This window comes from Leucoraja erinacea, chromosome 8 (genome assembly GCF_028641065.1).
Source record: "Leucoraja erinacea ecotype New England chromosome 8, Leri_hhj_1, whole genome shotgun sequence".
Taxonomy (NCBI): Eukaryota; Metazoa; Chordata; class Chondrichthyes; order Rajiformes; family Rajidae; genus Leucoraja; species Leucoraja erinaceus.
In genome coordinates this window covers 15,409,176-15,430,150 of record NC_073384.1, presented here as the reverse complement: position 1 = coordinate 15,430,150, position 20,975 = coordinate 15,409,176, and the positions used below count along the sequence as shown (strand labels likewise).

Sequence of the window (20,975 nt, the reverse complement as noted above, 5' to 3'; positions counted from 1 at the left end):
CTGATGCAAACAACGAGCAAATTATCTAAAGCTAAAGAATCTGACATTGATTCCTGAAGGCTGCAACATGCCGAGACAGAAGATATAGCGTTGTTCCTCAAGCTTTTGGGCCTTGTAACAATATAGGAGAGAACAGACAGAACGGTCAGAGTGGGATGCTGAGTTAAAGTAGTTGATGAATTATACTGTTCGCAGCAGTGACTCTGAGCTTCCTGATGACCATGATCATTTCTGCGTGCCTATACATTGGCAGTTTTCATTTCTCTTTTGTGCAGGCTGGCCTACTGAGCATGTCACTCAGTTTTGCCGTTAGCAATGCATAACACAGACAAAGAAGATTAATCTGATTTTAGCTGCCACCTCAGGTCATCCAGTTTTACCATATTAGAGATATATTTGTTTCACTCAATCCCCTCCATTACCTTCTCTGCACTCTAGCCTGCTTTGGCTTCAGTAAAATTGTAAATTGTCCCTAGTGTGTGCCCTAATGTACGGGGTTATTGCTGGTTGGCTTGGACTTGGTGGGCCGAATGGCCTGATTCCATGCCGTATCTGTAAAGTCCCAACACATAACCCCATGTGCCCTTTTTACTGGTTGTACAATACCTGAGAATAATTGGTGCAAAATACCTCAGACAAGATTTGGTGTGGAGTTAAAGTTTATCATAAATCAGAGTCTTGTCTGCCCTTAAACAAGTGTTATGATCCATAAGGAAAGCTCCACATGTCAATAAGATTGTCAGAAAAGTATGGTCCACTTTTCTTTGCAAATGGAATCATTGAAAATAAGAGCAGCAAGTTTCTGCTGGATCCATATATAACAATAGAACGATCAATGTATAAGTACTCTGCTTGTTATATTAGAAAAAAGATTTGATTTCATTGGAACGTGTGCTGCGGGGATTTAAGATAATGTTGCCAGGAGACTGGAAAGTTATGAGGGAAAAATTAAATAAGCAAGGGTTATTACCTTTGGAGCAGTAGAGGCTAAGAGGAGGGATAATTGACGTGTCCCATTTTGAGCAAATTGAAAGGATCTATTTCTCTTGGGAGAATAATCAATAACGGGGGCATAGATTTAAAGTAATTGGTTGAAAGATTAGAGGGGAGACGAGGAAAAGTATTTTCACCCAAAGGAAAATAGGAAACTGGAAATTTTTGCCTGAAAGGGTGGCAGAGGCAGAAACACTTGTCACTAGTACTTAGATTTGTACGTGACAACCCGTGACCTACTCAGCAGAGGATTAAGTGTGTAAAGTGGGATTAAACATGTTGAAATTACTAATTTTAGGTAACTTTTACATACACCTTCCCCCCCCTCCCCCTCCCTCCCCCCCCCCCCCCCCCCCCCCCCCCCCCCTCCTCCACTAAATGTCAGTTAACCAGTTCCACATTTTGCAACAGTGTTTTCCTCTTTGGATCACATCGTCGCTATCCAACAATCAGCCTATCAGGGAACCTCCTTGCCCGAGATCATCTGTTACTGGCCCCGATTTATCCTGGGTTTTTTTTCTCGCTTCCAGTTACACCATACCCCCAACCCCACTACAATCAGTCTGAAGTAGGGTCCCGTTCCATAACACTACCTATCCATTGTCCTTGGAGATGCTGCCTGTGTTACTACAGCAATGTGCGTCTATATTTAGACTGTATTGTTTTTTGGTTTTTTTACCAGCACAGGCATTATAGGCCAGACAGATGGTGACCGCCTCAGTAATGAATTTTCTGTTGTTAAAGATCACATGGGATTAGGAATTGCAGGAGATGTCATCACAAAATCCTGGCCTGTGTTTATCAATCTATGAATGTAACTAAAGTGAATAATCTTGTTGCATTCATTCCTCCATTATAGCAGTGTCCCAGTTCACAAAGTGAATAATTGTCTATAAAATGCTTTCAAATAGCCTCAAGCTATAGAATGCACTATAAATTCATGTAACAATTTTTCGCAAATCCCTGAATAGCTCCCCTCCGCTCATGCTCATTGTCATATTTTTAATTAAATACATGGCTTTCTCAGATGTTAGGATCCCCTCTTTATAACCATATAATATAACCATATAACAATTACAGCACGGAAACAGGCCATCTCGACCCTTCTAGTCCGTGCCGAACACGTATTCTCCCCTAGTCCCATATACCTGCGCTCAGACCATAACCCTCCATTCCTTTCCCGTCCATATAACTATCCAATTTATTTTTAAATGATAAAAACAAACCTGCCTCCACCACCTTCACTGGAAGCTCATTCCACACAGCCACCACTGAGTAAAGAAGTTCCCCCTCATGTTACCCCTAAACGTCTGTCCCTTAATTCTCAAGTCATGTCCCCTTGTTTGAATCTTCCAGGCACAAATCCATGTTGACTGTTCCTAATCCGACCCTGTTTATCCAGATGCTTATATATATTATCTCGAAGTATCCTTTCCATTAATTTGCCCACCACTGACGTCAAACTAACAGGTCTATAATTGCTAGGTTTACTCTTAGACCCCTTTTTAAACAATGGAACAACATGCGCAGTACGCCAATCCTCCGGTACTATTCCCGTTTCTAATGACATTTGAAATATTTCTGTCATAGCCCCTGCTATTTCTACACTAACTTCCCTCAATGTCCTAGGGAATATCCTGTCCAGACCTGGAGACTTATCCACTTTTATATTTCTCAAAAGTGTCAGTACTTCCTCTTCTTTGAATCTCATAGTTTCCATAGCTACTCTACTTGTTTCCCTTACCTCACATAATTCAATATCCTTCTCCTTGGTGAATACCGAAGAAAATAAATTGTTCAATATCTCCCCCATCTCTTTTGGCTCTGCAGATAGCTGTCCACTCTGACTCTCTAATGGACCAATTTTATCCCTCGTTATCCTTTTGCTATTAATATATCTGTAGAAACCCTTTGGATTTACTTTCACCTTACTTGCCAAAGCAACCTCATATCTTCTTTTAGCTTTTCTAATTTCTTTCTTAAGATTCTTTTTACATTCTTTATACTCCTCGAGCACCTCATTTACTCCATGCTGCCTATAATTATTGTAGATCTCTCTCTTTTTCCAAACCAAGTGTCCAATTTCCCTTGAAAACCATGGCTCTTTCCAATTTTTACTATTTCCTTTCAACCGAACAGGGACATAAAGATTCTGTACTCTTAAAATCTCACCACTAAATGTCCTCCATTTCTCTTCCACATCTTTCCCATAAAACAAACTGTCCCAATTTACTCCTTTTAAATCCTTTCGCATCTCCTCAAAGTTAGCCTATCTCCAATCAAAAATCTCAACCCTAGGTCCAGTTCTGACCCTCTCCATAATTATATTGAAACTAATGGTATTGTGATCACTGGTCCCGAACTGTTCCCCAACGCATACCTCTGCCACCTGACCCGTCTCATTTCCTAACAGGAGGTCCAGCACCGCCCCTTCTCTAGTAGGTACTTCTATGTATTGCTGCAAAAAACTATCCTGCACACATTTTACAAACTCCAACCCATCCAGCCCATTTACAGAATGTGTTTCCCAGTCTATGTGTGGAAAATTGGAATCTCCCACAATCACTACCTTGTGCTTACTACTAATATCTGCGATCTCCTTACATATTTGCTCTTCCAATTCTCGCTCCCCATTAGGCGGTCTATAATACACCCCTATGAGTGTTGCTACACCTTTCCCATTTCTCAGTTCCACCCAGATAGCCTCCCTAGATGAGCCCTCTAATCTATCCTGCCAAAGCACTGCTGTAATATCTTCCCTGATAAGCAATGCAACACCTCCACCTCTTGCCCCTCCAATTCTATCACACCTGAAGCAACGAAATCCTGGAATATTTAGTTTCCAATCACAGCCCTCCTGCAACCATGTTTCACTGATCGCCACAACATCATACTTCCAGGTGTCAATCCAGGCTCTAAGTTCATCCACCTTTCTTACAATGCTCCTAGCATTAAAATATACACATTTAAGAAACCCACCCTCTCTTATTCTCTGTTTATTGTCTTTTTCTTCTCTCTCCCCTACATTTTGGGTCAGAGTGCTACCATTCTCTGCCTCCTGCCTCACACACTGACTGCTAGCTTTCCCAATTTGAGTCCCTCCCCCCAACCATACTAGTTTAAAGTCTCCCCAGTAGCCTTTGCAAATCTCCCCGCCAGGATATTGGTCCCCCTCGAGTTCAAGTGCAACCCGTCCTTTCTGTACAGGTCGCACCTTCCCCAAAAGAGATCCCAATGATCCGGAAACTTGAATTCATACCCACTGCACCAGTCCCTCATCCACTCATTTATCCTCCACCTCGCTCCATTCCTACTCTCACTGTCGCGTGGCACAGGCAGTAATCCTGAGATTGTTACCTTTGCAGTCCTTCTCCTTAACTCTCTACCTAACTCCCTAAATTCTTCTTTCAGGACCTCTTCTCTTTTTTTACCTATGTCGTTGGTACCTATATGTACCACAACCTCAGGCTCCTCTCCCTCCCATTTCAGGATTTCTTGGACACATTCAGACACATCCCTGACCCTGGCACCAGGGATGCAAACTACCACCGGGTCTCCTGTCTGCGTCCACAGAATTGCCTATCCGACCCCCTGACTATAGAGTCCCCTATTACAATTGCCCTCCTCTTCTTTTCCTTACCTTTCTGAGCAACAGGACCAGTCTTTGTGCCAGAGGCCCGGCCGCTGTCGCTGCCCCCAGGTAGGCTGTCTTCCCCCACCCTTACTCAAACATGAGTACTTATTTTCAAGGTGTACAGCCACCGGGGTACTCACCAGCCCCTGCCTCTGCCCATTGCCCTTCCTAACTGTGACCCAGTTTTCTGTCTCCCGTGGTCTTGGAGTGACCACCTCCCTGTAACTCCTTTCTATGACCTCCTCGCTCTCCCTGAGCAGACAGAGGTCATCGAGTTGCTGCTCCAGGTTCCTAACACGGTCCCTTAGGAGCCCCATCTCGACGCACCTGGCGCAGATGTGGACGTCTGGAGGGCACTCAGACTCCATGACTTCCCACATCTGACATCCACTGCCCTGGCCCTCATTCTCCCCCTAATCCGAATACAATAAAGCCTTACCCGGGATACAAGCCAATCAGCTGCTTCCTCTAGTCCGTTCGACCAATCAGAGGTTTCCACCAGCCCCCTTAATTTGAAGTGTGATCTGCGAATGGAACGTTTGCCTCTGTAGAAGCAAGCCCCGCTCTGTTTTTATACTCACAGCTCCAGGTAACTCCTCCTCGCACCAACGGCTCCCCGGGCCTCTGTAGAAGCAAGCCCCGCGCTGTTTTTATACTCACAGCTCCAGGTAACTCCTCCTCGCACCTTATGGTGCTAAGTTTTAGCATTTTCAAACTCCCACCACAGCCCCCACTCAAACCTTGCAATCCCATCTCAGCGCATTTGAATTATAATTATCCCACAAATAATTTAAACTCCCATTACCCTTCCTTTTTTCTACTAATGATTTTTACTCTCTTGTTTCACCTGCTTCATGGGAGGAGGGTAAATAGACTCAGTATTCACTGTCTTTATCTGTAATCATGCTTATCAGTGATTTGAACTTTTGGTTGTAGATTGGAACCTTCCTAGAATAATTCAGTTTAAACACATTGTGAGACCGAAGAATGAGCTATGATGAGGCTTCCATCAGCGTTGTTGTATTTCACTAGGATTGTTTAAAAAAATCAACTTTCGAGAAAATAAATCAATTTTTTTGTCATAGAAACATATCCTCATGACTTGTTGTCCTTGAGAATTGCATGAGGCAATTGTAAGCCATTACAGTATGCAAAAAAAGATGGGGAAGAAATGATAAAGGACCCAGAGAGCTTGTTGCTAATTTTATAGCTTTACTGCATGGTCAAAAGAAAATATGTTTGCTCAGTTTTTAACTTAGACAATTTGAGAGTCTCAGAATATAGATAGTCATAAAGAGTGATAAAGTGTGGAAACAGGCACTTCGGCCCAACTCGCCCACACCGGCCAACAATGTCCGATGTCTGATCCTGAAGAAGTGTTTTTGTGTTTCAGATGATGTTAAAGTGCAAAGATAAGAAGTGGTACCAGTTCTGAACACCTCGATCCAACGTTACTTAAATACTTCAGCTGGAAGGAGGTTATCCACAGATGATTCTCCCTCTTCATTTATTTCTGCAGGACAGGAGGTTCATCTTTGAGTATTGCTGTTTCCAAGCACAACTCATAAACTCTTTCCCTCGGTCACATTGCTTTAAACTGAGGAGGAAACTGAAAACTTGCAACATGAAGGTGTTTTCTACTGTAGCTGTGGGTTGGTGCACAGTGTGGGACCTGAGCAGGGAACAAGGGGCAGTGCTGGATTTTATGTGTTATTTCACACGCCAAATGTTTTGTGCTATTGTCTCTGGCAGTGTTTCACCCATTAAAACTATAAATGTAATACTGCATTCACTCCGGATGCCAGCAAATGCAAAACAAGAGGATAAAAACATGTAGCAAAGTATTGCATAGAGAATCCAAATAATGATTTATTTGCACATTATTTGTTTATGTACTGAGCTAGGTGGGTGATAATGGTTTGCAGATTGTCAACTCTGATCAGATAATATTTGTTTGTGTCCGATATTAGATAATGGTGTGTGTCCACTGGCTGGACGCAATGAGTTTGGATGATATTGTTTTGTGGTCAGTGCTGATTGATTGATGCTGGTTTATATCTGCCGATAATGGATGAAGCCAGCTTCTGCCTAAGACTGGTTGAATGAATAACATTTTGGGGTGTGGTTTTTGTCTTAGCTGATGATTTTAGTTGATTATGGATTCATTTGATGCAGATGTTCCCTGTGTCGTTACTGCTTCAAAAAGCTTTTTGTAATTAGATTTTATTGTGCCCCCACCTACTATAGATAATTGTCAACAATGCAAATCCTTTGAGCTACAGTAACAACTGTTTTTAAAATAAATGAATCATCACTGGTTTGGAGTCACATAACTATGATACAAAAACCTTAATTCTCAATAATAGTATTATGGTGCCAGATTAAATATACGTTATTTATTGTGCTAACTCCCAGCCTAGGTAACCAGATCCTGTTGTTGAATTGATGCTGTCTGGTGGTAGTCTTACATCTGTAGGATAGTTTGGAGGACCATGGAAGTATTTTTCTCCCCTTGTTCTTCAAGGAACAACTCCAGCAACAACAGCAAGCAATTTTCCTGGCAGAAATCTAGTTGAAACCAAAGGGAAGAAGATGGCATTGTTGGCATGGTTAATGGAATTGGAAGAAGAGCTGGATCGGGATGACTATGAGAGTTAATGGCAAATTTGGCTGCAGTAGAATATAAGTTTCCTTTTGAAAAAATACTTAGTGCCACTGTAGACGTAGAATATCCAACACAGATAGAATTTGAACATATTTTTATTAAGTAAAATCAGCTGCCAACAAGGGCTGGTTCTGATTCCTGTTCATAGTTACTGTACATTATTGGTGTATTGTTGCATTCCATGTTACAGTACATGAGATGTTATTTAGTGCAATACTTTGGGAATGCCCATATTTGAAGATTAAATAGAATGTACCTGAAAAGGTTGGTTACAACTGTGTTTCTCTTTTGTTTTTGTATGTTTTCACATCTTCACTTCTTCCAGTCACTTTGCTTCAGAGTGTGTATGACGTCTGCAGCCTTTCCCCTTCATGATCATTGCACATATTCAACTTGGGTCTTGTGAGGAGAAACTGAAGGCTGGGTACAAAAGATGCTGGCTTCCACAGAAACAGCTGTCCATTTAACAATGAAACCTGAACTCTACATAGTTGGAGTCCCACTGTCATAAGTACCCACGCGGCAGAACTATTCCTCACAAACCTCAGCAGCCACAAGAGTCCAGATCAACGCAGCAAATCACAATGCTTTTAAAATGTAGGCTATTAGAAATTCACAGGAGTTTGTTTCACAATGAAATTCTAATCTGTAGTCAACATAAACTGTTGATGGCCAAGAGCATGGTTGCATTCAGGACAGAAATGTTTACTTGTGTTATCATTTATTGCCATGCTTTTCATGTTCAGCTTTTTTTAGGTTTACTTTATGTCATTTTCATTCCCTTATGTTTACACAAGTGCCCACCACAATCTTTGGGACATAGACCCATCATTTATTTATGTGCCTCTGTACTTAACAATTTGAGATTTTTAATAGAAAAAAAAACACATGTGGTTAAAGTGCACATTGTCTGATTTTAATAAAGGCCATTTTTATACATTTTGATTTCACCATGTAGAAATTACAGCAGTGTTTATACATAGTCCTCCTATTTCAGGGCACCATACTGTTTGGGACACAGCAATGTCATGTAAATGAACGTAGTCATGTTTAGTATTTTGTTGCATATCATTTGCATTCAATGACTGCTTGAAGTCTGTGATTCATGGACATCACCAGTTGCTGGGTGTCTTCTCTGATGTTCTCTGCCAGGCCTGTATTACAGCCATCTTTAGCTTATGCTTGTTTTGGGGCAAGTCCCCTTCAGTTTTCTCTTCAGCATATAAAAGGCATGCTCAATTGGGTTCAGATCGAGTGATGGACTTGGCCATTTTTTAGCTTTGAAAAACTCCTTTGTTGTTTAGCAGTATGTTTGGAATCATTGTCTTGCTGTAGAATGAACCGCCGGTCAATGAGTTTTGAGGCATTTGTTTGCACTTGTGCAGATAGGATGTATCTATACACTTCAGAATTCATTATGCTACTACCATCAGCAGTTGTATCATCAATGAAGATAAGTGAGCTTATCATCAATGAAGATAAGTGAGATAAGTGAGTCAGTACCTTCAGCAGCCATACATGCCCAGGCCATAACACCCCCACCACCGTGTTTCACAGATTAGGTGGTATGCTTTGGATCTTGAGCAGTTCCTTCTCTCCACCATACTTTGCTCTTGCCATCACTCTGATATAAATTAATCTTCGTCTCATCTGTCCACAAGACCTTTTTCCAGAACTGTGGTTGCTCTTTGCAAACTGTAACCGGGCCATCCTATTTTTGCGGCTAGGCAGTGGTTTGCATCTTGCAGTGTAGCTTCTGTATTTCTGTTCATGAAGTCTTCTGCGGACAGTGGTCATTGACAAATCCACACCTGACTCCTGAAGAGTGTTTCTGATCTGTTGGACGGGTGTTTGGGGATTTGTCTTTATTATAGAGAGAATTATTCTGTCATCAGCTGTGGAGGTCTTCCTTGGCCTGCCAGTCCTGTTGTGATTAGTAAGCTCACCAGTGCTCTCTTTCTTCTTAATGATGTTCCAAACAGTTTATTTTGATGCCTAAGGTTTGGCTGGTCTCTAACAGTTTTATTCTTGTTTCTTTGATGGCTTCTTTGACTTTCATTGGTACAACTTTGGTCTTCATGTTGGTAAACAGCAATAAAAGTTTCCAAAGGTGATGGAAAGACGGGAGGAAAAACTGGGTGCTGAGAGTTCTCTTATACCTGCATTAACGAGGCAATTAAACACACCTGAACAATTACAAATGCCTGTGAAGCCATGTGTCCCAAACATTATGGTGCCCTGAAATGGGGGGGCTATGTATAAACACAGCTATAATTTCTACATGGTGAAAACAAAATGTATAAAAATACCCTTTAATAAAATCTGACAATGTGCACTTTAACCACATGTGATTTTTTTTAAATTACAAATCTCAAATTGTGGAGTACAGAGGCAAATAAATAAATGATGGGTCTTTGTCCCAAACATTATGAAGGGCACTGTATGTGTTTTATTCTGTGTTTTAAGCATATTAGAATATTGAGAATATGGAGCACCTTTTGTAAAGTGGCGGCTGCCGGGATTGTCCCCTCCTGATTAAGTTGGCACAATACTCCCAACAAGGGGAGTTGTACATGTGCAAGGGTCTTTATCCTCTTGATTAGCATTTCAGGATTTCTTTAATGAAACAAATTTCTTTTCAGCATATTTGAAAATATATAAATATGAAGTATATGTGTTGAGAAATATATTTCCTTAAACCTGTTTTCAGTGTAGGGTCTGTACTTCATTTCCCTGATCTTTTGATGGAAGTGCACGAAATTTACTGCTGTTTGTGTGTTACCCGTGATGTGCATCAAGTCTCTGATTGTTCTGTTAAATTAAAAGCTAATGAAGTTGAATTTGCTGAGTACTTCTGCCAAATTGTAATGTTTTTTCCTGAAAATTGTTTTTCTAAAAAAAATTAAAATATCCAATCTAGCTGACAAATCTGAAAGTGTTTGTTTCAAAGCACTTGATTCAGAGTGTTTGGTGCAGCCACAAGCACAAATGTGGCTTTCTAGCTCCGTTTCCTTAAACAACCACCTGCCTCCCACAAGCGTTTCTTTCTCTTGAAATGGCTCATACCTTGAACTTGTCTGCCTTGTTCTTTCAATGCAGGTTACACATTCACAACTCGTTCTTTGGAATCTTGAGATTCTATATCTCTGGAATTATTGTAATCCTTCTGATTGTATGTTTTTTTTGTAAAAGTTTGTTTTCAAATAGGAGGCTTACAAGATCACTCAAAAGGCGCTGCAGTGAGTACTGGGCTGGTAACATGCATATCAGGCCAATTTATAAAGGGGAAAAAACAAACTTTGCCAAGAACTCAGTGGATCAGACAGCATCCGTGAAGAGAAATGGCAGACGATATTTCGGGTTGGGATACTTCAAGTTTAGTTTAGCTTAGAGATGCAGCACGGAAACAGGCCCTTTGGCCCACTGAGTCTGCACCAACCAGCGACACCAGGGATAATTTACACTTACATCAAGCCAATTAACCTACAAACCTATATGTCTTTGGAGTGTGGGAGAAAAACAAAGATCTCGGAGAAAATCCAAGCAGGCGAGAACGTACAAACTCTAAACAAACATTTCCCGTAGTCAAGATCGAACCCGTAAAGCAGCAACTCTACTGCTTGCGCCACCATGCCGCTCAACACAGTTTATAATCTGAAGAAAAGTCCCAACCCAAAATATCTTCATAATAATGCTGCTTGACCTGTTGAGTTACAGTTAGGTCGAGGGTCTATAATTACAGGACACTTAGTAAATAAAATAGAAGCAATAAAATAAAATAAACTATTCAGCTCTTCCTATCTACCATTCATTACATCATGCCTGATTATGTATCTCAGTCCCACATTTCCATTACCTTGCATCTAACCCTTAATGCCTCTTGTGCCCAAAAATATATCCATCACCTCCTTCAAGTACCTAGTGGCTTGGCCGCTACAGCTCCCAGCAGTAAAGGATCCCAAAGTTCATTATCCTCGGAGTGAAGGAATTTCTCATGTCAGCCCTAAATATACACCAGAAATTAGTGCAGAAATTGATTAGCAAGCCCCTCAAGCCTGGCCTACCATATACCCACCACCCTTTGTGTAAAGTAAAAAATTGCCCCTCAGGTTCTTATTTATTTTTTTACCCTCACCATAAACCTATGTAATCTGGTTCTTGATTCACCTACTCTGCATTTACCCCCATCCATTCCTCTCATGCTCTTATACATAGAAACATAGAAAATAGGTGCAGGTGTAGGCCATTCGGCCCTTCAAGCCTTCAATATGATCATGGCTGATCATCCAACTCAGTATCCTGTACCTGCTTTCTCTCCATACCCCCTGATCCCTTTAGCCACAAGGGCCACATCTAACTACCTCTTAAATATAGCCAATGAACCGGCCTCAACTACATTCTGGCAGAGAATTCCAAAGATTCACCACTCTGTGTAAAAAATGTTTTTCTCATCTCAGTCCTAAAAGATTTCCCTTTTACCCTTAAACTGTGACCCCTTGTTCTGGACTTCCCCAACATCGGGAACAATCTTCCTGCATCTAGCCTGTCCAACCCCTTAAGAATTTTGTAAGTTTCTATTAGATCCCCCCTCAATCTTCTAAATTCTAGCGAGTACAAGCTGAGTCTATCCAGTCTTCATATGAAAGTCCTGCATATGCTGCATAAAAGTAATTGGCAGGAAAACACAGATGTTCCATAAATACATGAAAGAAAACAAGCTGAAAAAGCAGGATATGATAATACTGGAAACCAGAAAAATAACCTTGCATGTGAAAGAAACATGGGGTCACAGTTCCAGAACAAGGACACAGTTTAAGGATAAGGGGGAAATCTTTTAGGACCGAGATGAGGAAAACATTTTTCACACAGAGTGGTGAATCTCTGGAATTCTCTGCCACAGAAGGTAGTTGAGGCCAGTTCATTTGCTATATTTAAGAGGGAGTTCGATGTGGCCCTTGTGGCTAAAGGGATCAGGGGGTATGGAGAGAATACAGGTACAGGATACTGAGTTGGATGATCAGCCTTGATCATATTGAATGGCAGTGCAGGCTCGAATGGCCTACTCCTGCACCTATTTTCTATGTTTCTGTGTAACAACATTTATCCTATAACTGGGTGACCAAGACTGAACACGTTTCTCTAAAAGTGGCCTCACCAATGTGACAGTTGTACAACACCAATTAAAGTTGTACAAAATGCAACACCTCTCACCTATCTGCATTAAACTCAATTAACCATTCCTCAGCCCACCTGTCCAACTGTTCAAGATCCTATCTTCACTATCTACAATACCACCCACTTTCATGCCATCAGCAAACTTGCTAATCATGCCTTGTACATTTGCATCCAAATCGTTAATAAAAGCCACATACGGCAAAGGGGCCAGCACTGATCCCTGAAGCACACCACTAGTCACATGCCATACATGACAACAATGGTGCCCTGGCTTCATCAATCATCTTAATTATGTTCTTGATAAACTAAATCAAATTATTAAGGTGGGATTTACACTGCATAAAGCCATGCTAACTATCCCTGATCAGCACCCTATATTTGTACATAAATCCTATCTTTCAGAATTGATTCTAATAATTTCACTGCCACTGACGTAAGATTCACAAGCTGGTTTATCCCAGCTGACCTTAAATAAAATAATTAAACCCCATTACTTTAAGGTTACTATCGCCTCCAGGAAATTACACGGGTGTCTTAACTGTCCCTCACACCTAATAAGCTGATGATCATGACTTCATACTGTTTCATATTTTTTTTACACATTAGAGTACAAATTTGACCAACTACGGAGTAATTGTACCCACTTTAGAGAGAAATGGTAAAATGATTACAAAAGTCTCACGATTAAGTGTTTTAATTGATATTACCAAAATCATCCGTATCTAAGTGCAGGTTGCCCCTTTTTTTAAACTATCAATGTTACCAAACACTTGTGCTGAAAATTCACCACCATTTGATGTAACTAATTTGATTAATTGGTTTATTTCTTTAGAGATGGAATTGATGTTGTGCCAAAGTTGAATGGGGAGGGGAGGGGGATACGTGATTCATCCTGTTATTTCTTACCAATTCTGATTGTTTTTGGTCTTCTACTGAACCGTGGATATGTCCAAACCTGGGCCCTGGTACCTCATTAGGGAGGCACATTTTGCAGTAGTCAGATTCACCTAAGGTTTTTTTTCAGAAATAATAGCTTAATACATTAATATTTAATCGCAAATCCTTGAGTCTTGAGAATGAGTGTCAAATCAGAGTGGAATCTCACTTTGTCAAATCTAAGAAGTTCTTAACCAGAATAACCTGGGATGTTTAATTTCACAAGGGCATAATTCCACAAGTAAATAATTTACCACCAGCTCAAATCTTTTTGTGCGAAAAGGAAATTTAATTGAGGTAGGTTAGCGAATGGAAATTGTAGATTCCACAGAGAACTTTTCCACAAGGTAGTTTTGTATGCATATGAATGAGGAGATTAAATCCTCTCATTTTGTTTCCATTTGCTTTATGTCATTGCTGACTATCTAAGTGAGTTGAAGAATCGGACTGAAAGGATTCTCAGGCAGATTCACTATTCAGGAGCTGTGGGTCTGAAGAAGCGTCATGACCCGAAACGTCACCCATTCCTTCTCTCAAGAAATGCGGATTGTCCCGCTGAGTTACTCCAGCATTTTGTTTCTACCTTCACTATTTAGGAGCTGTATTCATTGTTCCCCACTGCTTCAGTTGGTCATATTGTGCTTGACACTTTAAATAAAAAGTTCTGTTTCTACAATGCACTCCAGTGACTTAAGAATTCAATTTTATAAGAAACTAACTTGGAACTTGTATATTAATGATTTGGATCGGGGGATTGAAGGCTTTGTGGCCAGGTTTGCCGATGATACGAAAATAGGTGGAGGGGCAGTTAGTGTAGAGAAACCAGGGACTCTGTAGAAGGACTTGGAATAAGTTGGGAGAGTGGGCAGAGAAGTGGCAGATGGAATATACTGTAGCAAAGTGTGGAGTCATGCATTTTGGTACTAGGAATAAAGGCGTAGATTATTTTCTAAATGGGGAGAATCCAGAAATCGGAGGTGCAAAGGGAGTTGGGAGTGCTGGTGCAGGATTCACAAAAAGTTAATCTGCAAGTCGAATCAGTAATAAAGGAAGCAAATGCAATGCTAGCATTTGTTTCAATAGCACTTATATACAAAATAAGGATGTAATGCTTAGACTCTATATGGTGCTGGTCAGGCCGCATTTGGAATATTATGAACAATTTTGGGCACCATTTCTGAGGAAGGATGTGCTGGCTCTGGAGAGGGTCCAAAGGAGGTTTACAAGAATGATCCCAGGAATTAGTAGGTTAACAGATGATGAGCATTTGACGGCACTGGGCCTATAATCGCTGGAGTTTAGAAGAATGAGGGGGAACCTCATTGAAATGGACAGACTAGTGAAAGGCTTGGATAGAGTGGATGTGGGGAGGATTCTTCCACTAGTGGGAGAGTCTAAGACTAGAGGTAATAGTGTCAGAATTAAAGGACATTCCTTTAGGAAGGAGATGAGGAATTTCTTTAGTCAGAGGGTGGTAAATCTGTGGAATTCCTTGCCACAGAAGGCTGTGGAGGCCAAGTCAGTAGATACATTTAAGGCAGAGATAGATATATTCTTAATTAGTACAGGTGTCAGAGGTTATGGGGAGAAGGCAGGAGAATGGGGTTCGGAAGGAGAGGTGAATCAACCATGATTGAATGGCAGAGTAGCCTTGATGGGCCGAATGGCCTAAGTGGAATGGACGTGGTCCAGGACAGAAAGTTTAGTATGCGAATAAAGAATTGTATAATGGTGGTTGAAAATACTTATTAAATCATGAATTCCACCGTTATAAACATGGAATGTGGTCGTCACGTTGAACGCACAGCGGGTTGCAAACTGAATGTTGTTTGAGTTGGCAAAAATATGAAACTGCTTGTCAGCTGTTTCAAGTTCATTGTGGAAAATGTACACTACCAATCTGTGATGAAAAGAATGTAAAAGAAAGGAAAGATGCTTCATGGGTGGATTAACAACCAGCCTGGAAAAAAAAATGCACCAAAGACAAAGCCAAGCATTGTGGAGGTCGGCTTTATACACAAAAAAGTACAGACAATGCGTCTGAACGAGGGTTTTAATTATATCATGGAGCTTTCTGCACTGATCCAACATTGCTGTGCCAGCATCACAACAATTTCTGTTGGGTCAGTGTGTCGGTACCCAGATCTACTGAAGGTCTAAATACCATGCATAACATCATTGTTGATTCACAAATTACAGGGAAGCTTGTAGTCCAATGTCCAAATTTGTCACTGAATTACAAAAGGCCATGCACACAATCTTTGGTTGTACAATGCTCCTTGATGTATTCTTAACAAAGCAGAACACTTACTCAAGGAACTCAAACTGAGCACCTCCGAAGCCCCACAGATGCTGAGCATTCAGCAGCTTCAGATAACACTAGCCTTGCACTGTGCGGTCTGAATACCTTTCACATGCACCAGAGCTGAATTTCATTTGGCTAGGTTCCATCTTATCCCTCTGGGGCGGCACCCTTATGTCCAAAAGACTCCATTTATACTTGCAATAAAACTGACGAGAGCATTATTGAAATGTCTGTCTGAGGTAGCCCTTGGTGCCTTTCAAACCTGGCTCACGCTAAATAATCAAAACAATGCAAACATCCCCATAAATGGAATAAAACAACTTTTTAAAATCTAAAATCTGGACACAGGAGCTACAAAAATAGACAAAGAGCTGGAATAACTCAACGCGTCAGGCAGCATCTTGAGAACATGGCTAGGCATCACTTTGGGTCAAGACCATTCGTTAGACTGATTAAAGGAGTGGGGGGGGGGGGGGGGGGATAGCCTGGCAGGAAATAGATTGATATAAGTGAGAGTGTGAATTGATAGGCAGATGGACCAAGACGGATGAAAGGGCAGGTGTGAGACAAAAGGATTGAAGAGTTGCAAATTGTGAAGCTAGAGAAAGGAATGGAGGGGGAGGGGGAAGGGCGCAAGTCAGGTTTGGCACAGCGGGGTTAAGAAGGGAAAGGGGGGGGGGTTACCTAATATTGGAGAATTCAATGTTCATACCGTTGGTTGTAAGGTGTTCCTCTAGTTTGCATGGGGCCTCACTTTGGCAATGGAGGTGGTCCAGGACAGAAAGTTTAGTATGCGAATGGGAATTAAAATGGTTAGCATCCAGGAAATCCCATATGCTTTGACGGACCAAGTGCAAGTGTTCATGGAAACTGGTGTTGAGTCTACACTTGTTCTCATCAATGTGCAGGAGGCCTCAACGGGAACACTAAATGCAGTTTATGAGGTTAGAAGAGGTGAACCTCTGTCTCACCTGGAAAGTGCTAGGGTTCCTGGATGGAGGTGAGCGGGGATATAGGAACAGGTCTTACATGTCTTGTGGTTGAAGGGAAAAGTACCTGGTGGTTTGGGTGGAAGTGATGTGAACCAAGTAGCTGGAGAGGGAGCAATTTCTGGGAAAGGCAGAAAGGAATGAGGATGGGAAGATGTGTCTGGTAGTGGGATCATGCTGGAGGTGATGGAAATGGTGGAGAATGATGCGTTGGACGTGGGGCGTGATGGAGTGAAAGGTGAGGGCCAGGGGATCTTTATTCCTTGTTCCTTCTGCGGGGTGGGGGAGGGGGAGCGGGATTCAGAGGAGACGTTGGTGATGAATCCATCTATGATAGCAGGAGGCAAACCACATTTATGAAAGAACGACGACATCTCAGATGTCGTAGAATGCAAAGCCCCAACTTGTTCAGGTTTGCAGGTTAATTGGCTTCTGTGTGTGGAGGATAGAACTCTCCATTGCACTGACCGTGGTGTATGTGATGGCACCAGTTTTCTATTCTGTCTTCGGTAAGAGTGCCTCCAAATGTTCACTTCAATTGTACTTTATTATCACTTGTACCTAGTTACAGCAAAACTCTAGTTTTGCATCCAATCTGGTCAAATCATTCAGCAGACCTTGCTGAGGCAGTACACAAAGAGGTGGCACAGTGGTGCAGCGGTAGAGTTGCTGTCTTACAGAGCCAGAGACCCTGGTTCAATCCTGACCTCGGGTGCTGTCTTTACGGAGTTTGTATGTTCTCCCCGTGACCTCCATGGGTTTTCTCTGAGATCTTCTGTTTATTTCCACACTCCAAAGATGTATCGGTTTGTAAGTTAATTAGCTTGGTGTAGATAAAAATTGGCCTGAGTGTGTGTGAGATAGTGTTCTTCTTTTTCTTCTTGCGTATGGTGTGCTTTCAGAATTAACCAGCTGTAAGACACCTTGTTCTGTTTGATCTTCTGTTAGTGCACGCCAGGTTGATTGCATTCGTCGAAACAGGATGGACCACGTGAAGGTTGCAATCTCCGACCCCAAGGATAGTGTTAATGTTCTGTGTTTGCAGGTCAGGGCGGACTCGGTGGGCTGAAGGGCCTGTTTCCACATTGTATCTATAAACTAAACTTAATTAAACAAAGAGTCGCATATTTCTGGAGCTGACAAAGTTACAAAAAGTTCATCAAACAGTTTTATCATTTCGCAGCGGCGAAGCAGGCCTCGCGCCGTACGTGGCAGCCGTCTTCAAAGTGATACATTATTAAATTAAGGACCTGTCGTAACTGCCCTAAATCTTTAGCAAAATATAATAACTAGTTTGGTGTTTATACGGTTAATTCTGAAAGTTACTTTGTCGATCCTGCACAGCAGACTGGAAATAGCAGGTTAAAGCAGGGGAGGGAATGGGAGTGAAAAAATGAGCCAGAAAGGGACATCATTATTCATTGTTCTCTGGGAACTAACTACCATCATTTGTATCATCTCGAACTGTAGTGGATAGATGGTGCAAGGAATAGTGCTAGTTGTTATCGCGTGCAATGCCTGGCCGGAATTCATGCTTTGGAAGTCAGTTATATAATTAGCAGCCCTGCATCTTCAACAACACATTTCTTGTGCAGCGAGGCCACAAAAGAACAAAGAGCCATATGTTTAAAGGCTCTTGATAAAATGTGAGTGAGGCCGTTTTGGCCGAACAAACTATTTTGTCACTTTATTTACAGGGAGAGTGAGAATGAAAATGAGAAGTGATTGAAATTAATTGAGATTCGATTTACATTTACGAACTAACACAATAAAATGACTTAATCATTCAGATTTGACCACATTTCCCTGCCATGTTGACTGGACTATTTTCCAAATACATTGTGTTCTGGGTGAGTTGCAGGTGGATAAATTATGATGCGAGGAAGAATATTAGACAGGAACAATGGGTGAGTTTCTCAGCTAAGTGGGTGTGAGTGTAAATATAACGGAATAGTCCTGATGTGGTAAGATGCGAAGCCCATGCATGTAAGAAAATATTAGAAGGATATTCTCCACGCAGAAAAATAAATTTTAGTGTGACTTCTCAACCCCCCCAGCTCACTGGGTGTCATGCATACTTTTAAATATTGCTTTTAGATATTAGTTTTTGGAAATTCCTGACAATGAAGGCATTAAAAGACTGACTTTCAGAAGAGACCAACAGTGTTAACACAAGATAATTAACCATAAAGGAGCTTACATGTGCAACAATTAATGGCAAACTACCTGGAAACCTGATCAATGTCAGCAATGAACATTGGGGGGGGAAAACACCAAGCATAAATCCAGTTGCTTGCAAACATGTCCACATCAAGAGACAAACTGGCAGCACAGTGGTGGAGTTGCTGCCTTACAGCGCCATCGACCCGGGTTCGATCCTGAAGTTGGGTGTTGTTTATACAGAGTTTGCTTGTGGGTTTTCTCCAGGTGCTCCGGTTTCCTTTTAGACTCCAAAGATGTATAGGTTTGAAAGTTAATTGGCTTTGATTTAAAAATTGTAAACTGTCACTAGTGTGTAGGATAGTCCTAGTGTACTGGGTGATCGCTGGTCAGCACGGACTCAGTGGGACGAAGGGCCTGCTTCCACACTGTATCTCTAAGGACTATAGAATGAAATTTTTCAGCTCAAAGGAAATTGGTATCAATGAAAGACTAGTGGGTAATTTACTGATATCTAGTGATATAATTTAAGATTCCACCAGGGCAATTAAGGAACAAATCCAGTAAATCTGTGGGATAAAGATAGTATCGGTAATCAGGGCCAAATCTATTGCATTGCTGTAAAATCTCATCCGTTACCTAAAGTTCCGTAGGGAAGAAAATAGGTTTCTCTCCCTTCATTGACATACTTGATTACAGAACCACAACACTGTAATTGATTTTAATGCCCTTCTGAAATGGTCCAGCAACCGACTCAGTGATGCCAACCTACCTCAAGGAAATATGCTGACTGCCATCAGTGCTTGCCCTCGGTGCAGGGGAATTGATATAACTCTACATCAAACACAACTCAAGACACCCACTCAAGTAGCAAGAGCACAATATATACTCTGGTGTTAATGTCCACCACCACTGGCTAGTCTTGATGTGGTAAGGTGTGGACCACATGAGAAAATATTAAGAGGATACTAATGACCACTACCACTGACAGAATCCCACATGTAAACTCCCAGAGCAGAAAGGCCATTGGCCTCAGCCTTGTGAATCTATATGCTGCAGATTCATCTGCCCATGATGGTATGTAGAGAGATAGCCGTCCAGCTATGGGCAACAGTTCCATCTGAATGCGGACATCATTCTCTGTGTTGTGTGGCAATGGCATCAACTTGGAAGAGATCCACTAGCTTCATTACGGGACCATCAGCAGCACCAGCAGAATTATCTTCCATCGCGATCTGTAACAAGCTCTGTCATTTCACTCTCTGTTATTCCTATGAATGAAGGGGACAAATTCTGAATGTCAGAATTAGCAAAAGGCCTGCAGAAAAAGAAGTTGTAAACTGGAGAAATGACAACAAAGGGCAATTAAACCACAAATAGAAGAAAAAGGCTCCATGAAATCACTGGGTCATGCAATTAATTAATAATTGCAAGACCCAGCAAATCAGACAAAAACACAAGGCTGACGTCCGCAAACATTTATAACAGGAATGCTGCTGAATGTCCTTGCTTCTTGGTCGGCTGAGGTCCCCACCATTTAGGGGTGGCTGAAAACTTGACAGCAAACACAAGGGACAGATTATGAATGAGGCTTAATGTTAATGAAGTAATGGGATGGGTTTATTGTGGTGAGGTCTGTTCTGCCTCACGAGGAAGAATCATGTTGATTCCCAAAAATATCCACAGGGTAAAATTGTTCCAGGACGAGTTTCAATGTGCAGCACCGTGGTCCAGATTGTAGAGCTATTGCCTCAGTGCCTGAGAGCCGGATTTAATCCTGACCTTAGGTTTTGTTGGCATTGAGTTTTCACCTTCTCCCTGTGACCACATGGGTTTCATCTGGATGCTCCAGTTTCCTCTCACATCCCAAAGAATGCTGGTCGGTCGGTTAATTGGATTTTGTAAATTGCTCCTAGTGTGTAGGTGAATGGTAGAATCTGGGGGTAGTTGATGAGTCCCCATTCCCATACTGACCTTCTGCCCTGGGCCTCCTCCACTGTCTGAGTGAGGCAACAAACAAATTTGAGGAACTGCATCTCATATTTCACTCTATGCAGCTAACGACCAAGCGATATGATTGTTAATTTTTCTAATTTCAAATAACTCCTGCATTCTCTC

At 41.6% G+C, this 20,975-nt stretch overlaps 1 protein-coding gene across 6 annotated transcripts in view; it reads left to right on the top strand.

Annotated features, from left to right (window-relative positions):
• The window catches only part of stxbp5a (syntaxin binding protein 5a (tomosyn)), a 235,648-nt gene extending 225,428 nt beyond the window's left edge, over nucleotides 1-10,220 (top strand). For all 6 annotated transcript variants that reach the window (XM_055639037.1, XM_055639042.1, XM_055639040.1 and 3 more), the window contains one exon: nucleotides 6,021-10,220. In XM_055639037.1, coding sequence (XP_055495012.1) covers nucleotides 6,021-6,062 — 42 coding nt within the window. In that variant the 3' untranslated portion in view covers nucleotides 6,063-10,220. The remainder of the gene's footprint in view (nucleotides 1-6,020) is intronic.
• Nucleotides 10,221-20,975: the final 10,755 nt, after the last annotated feature.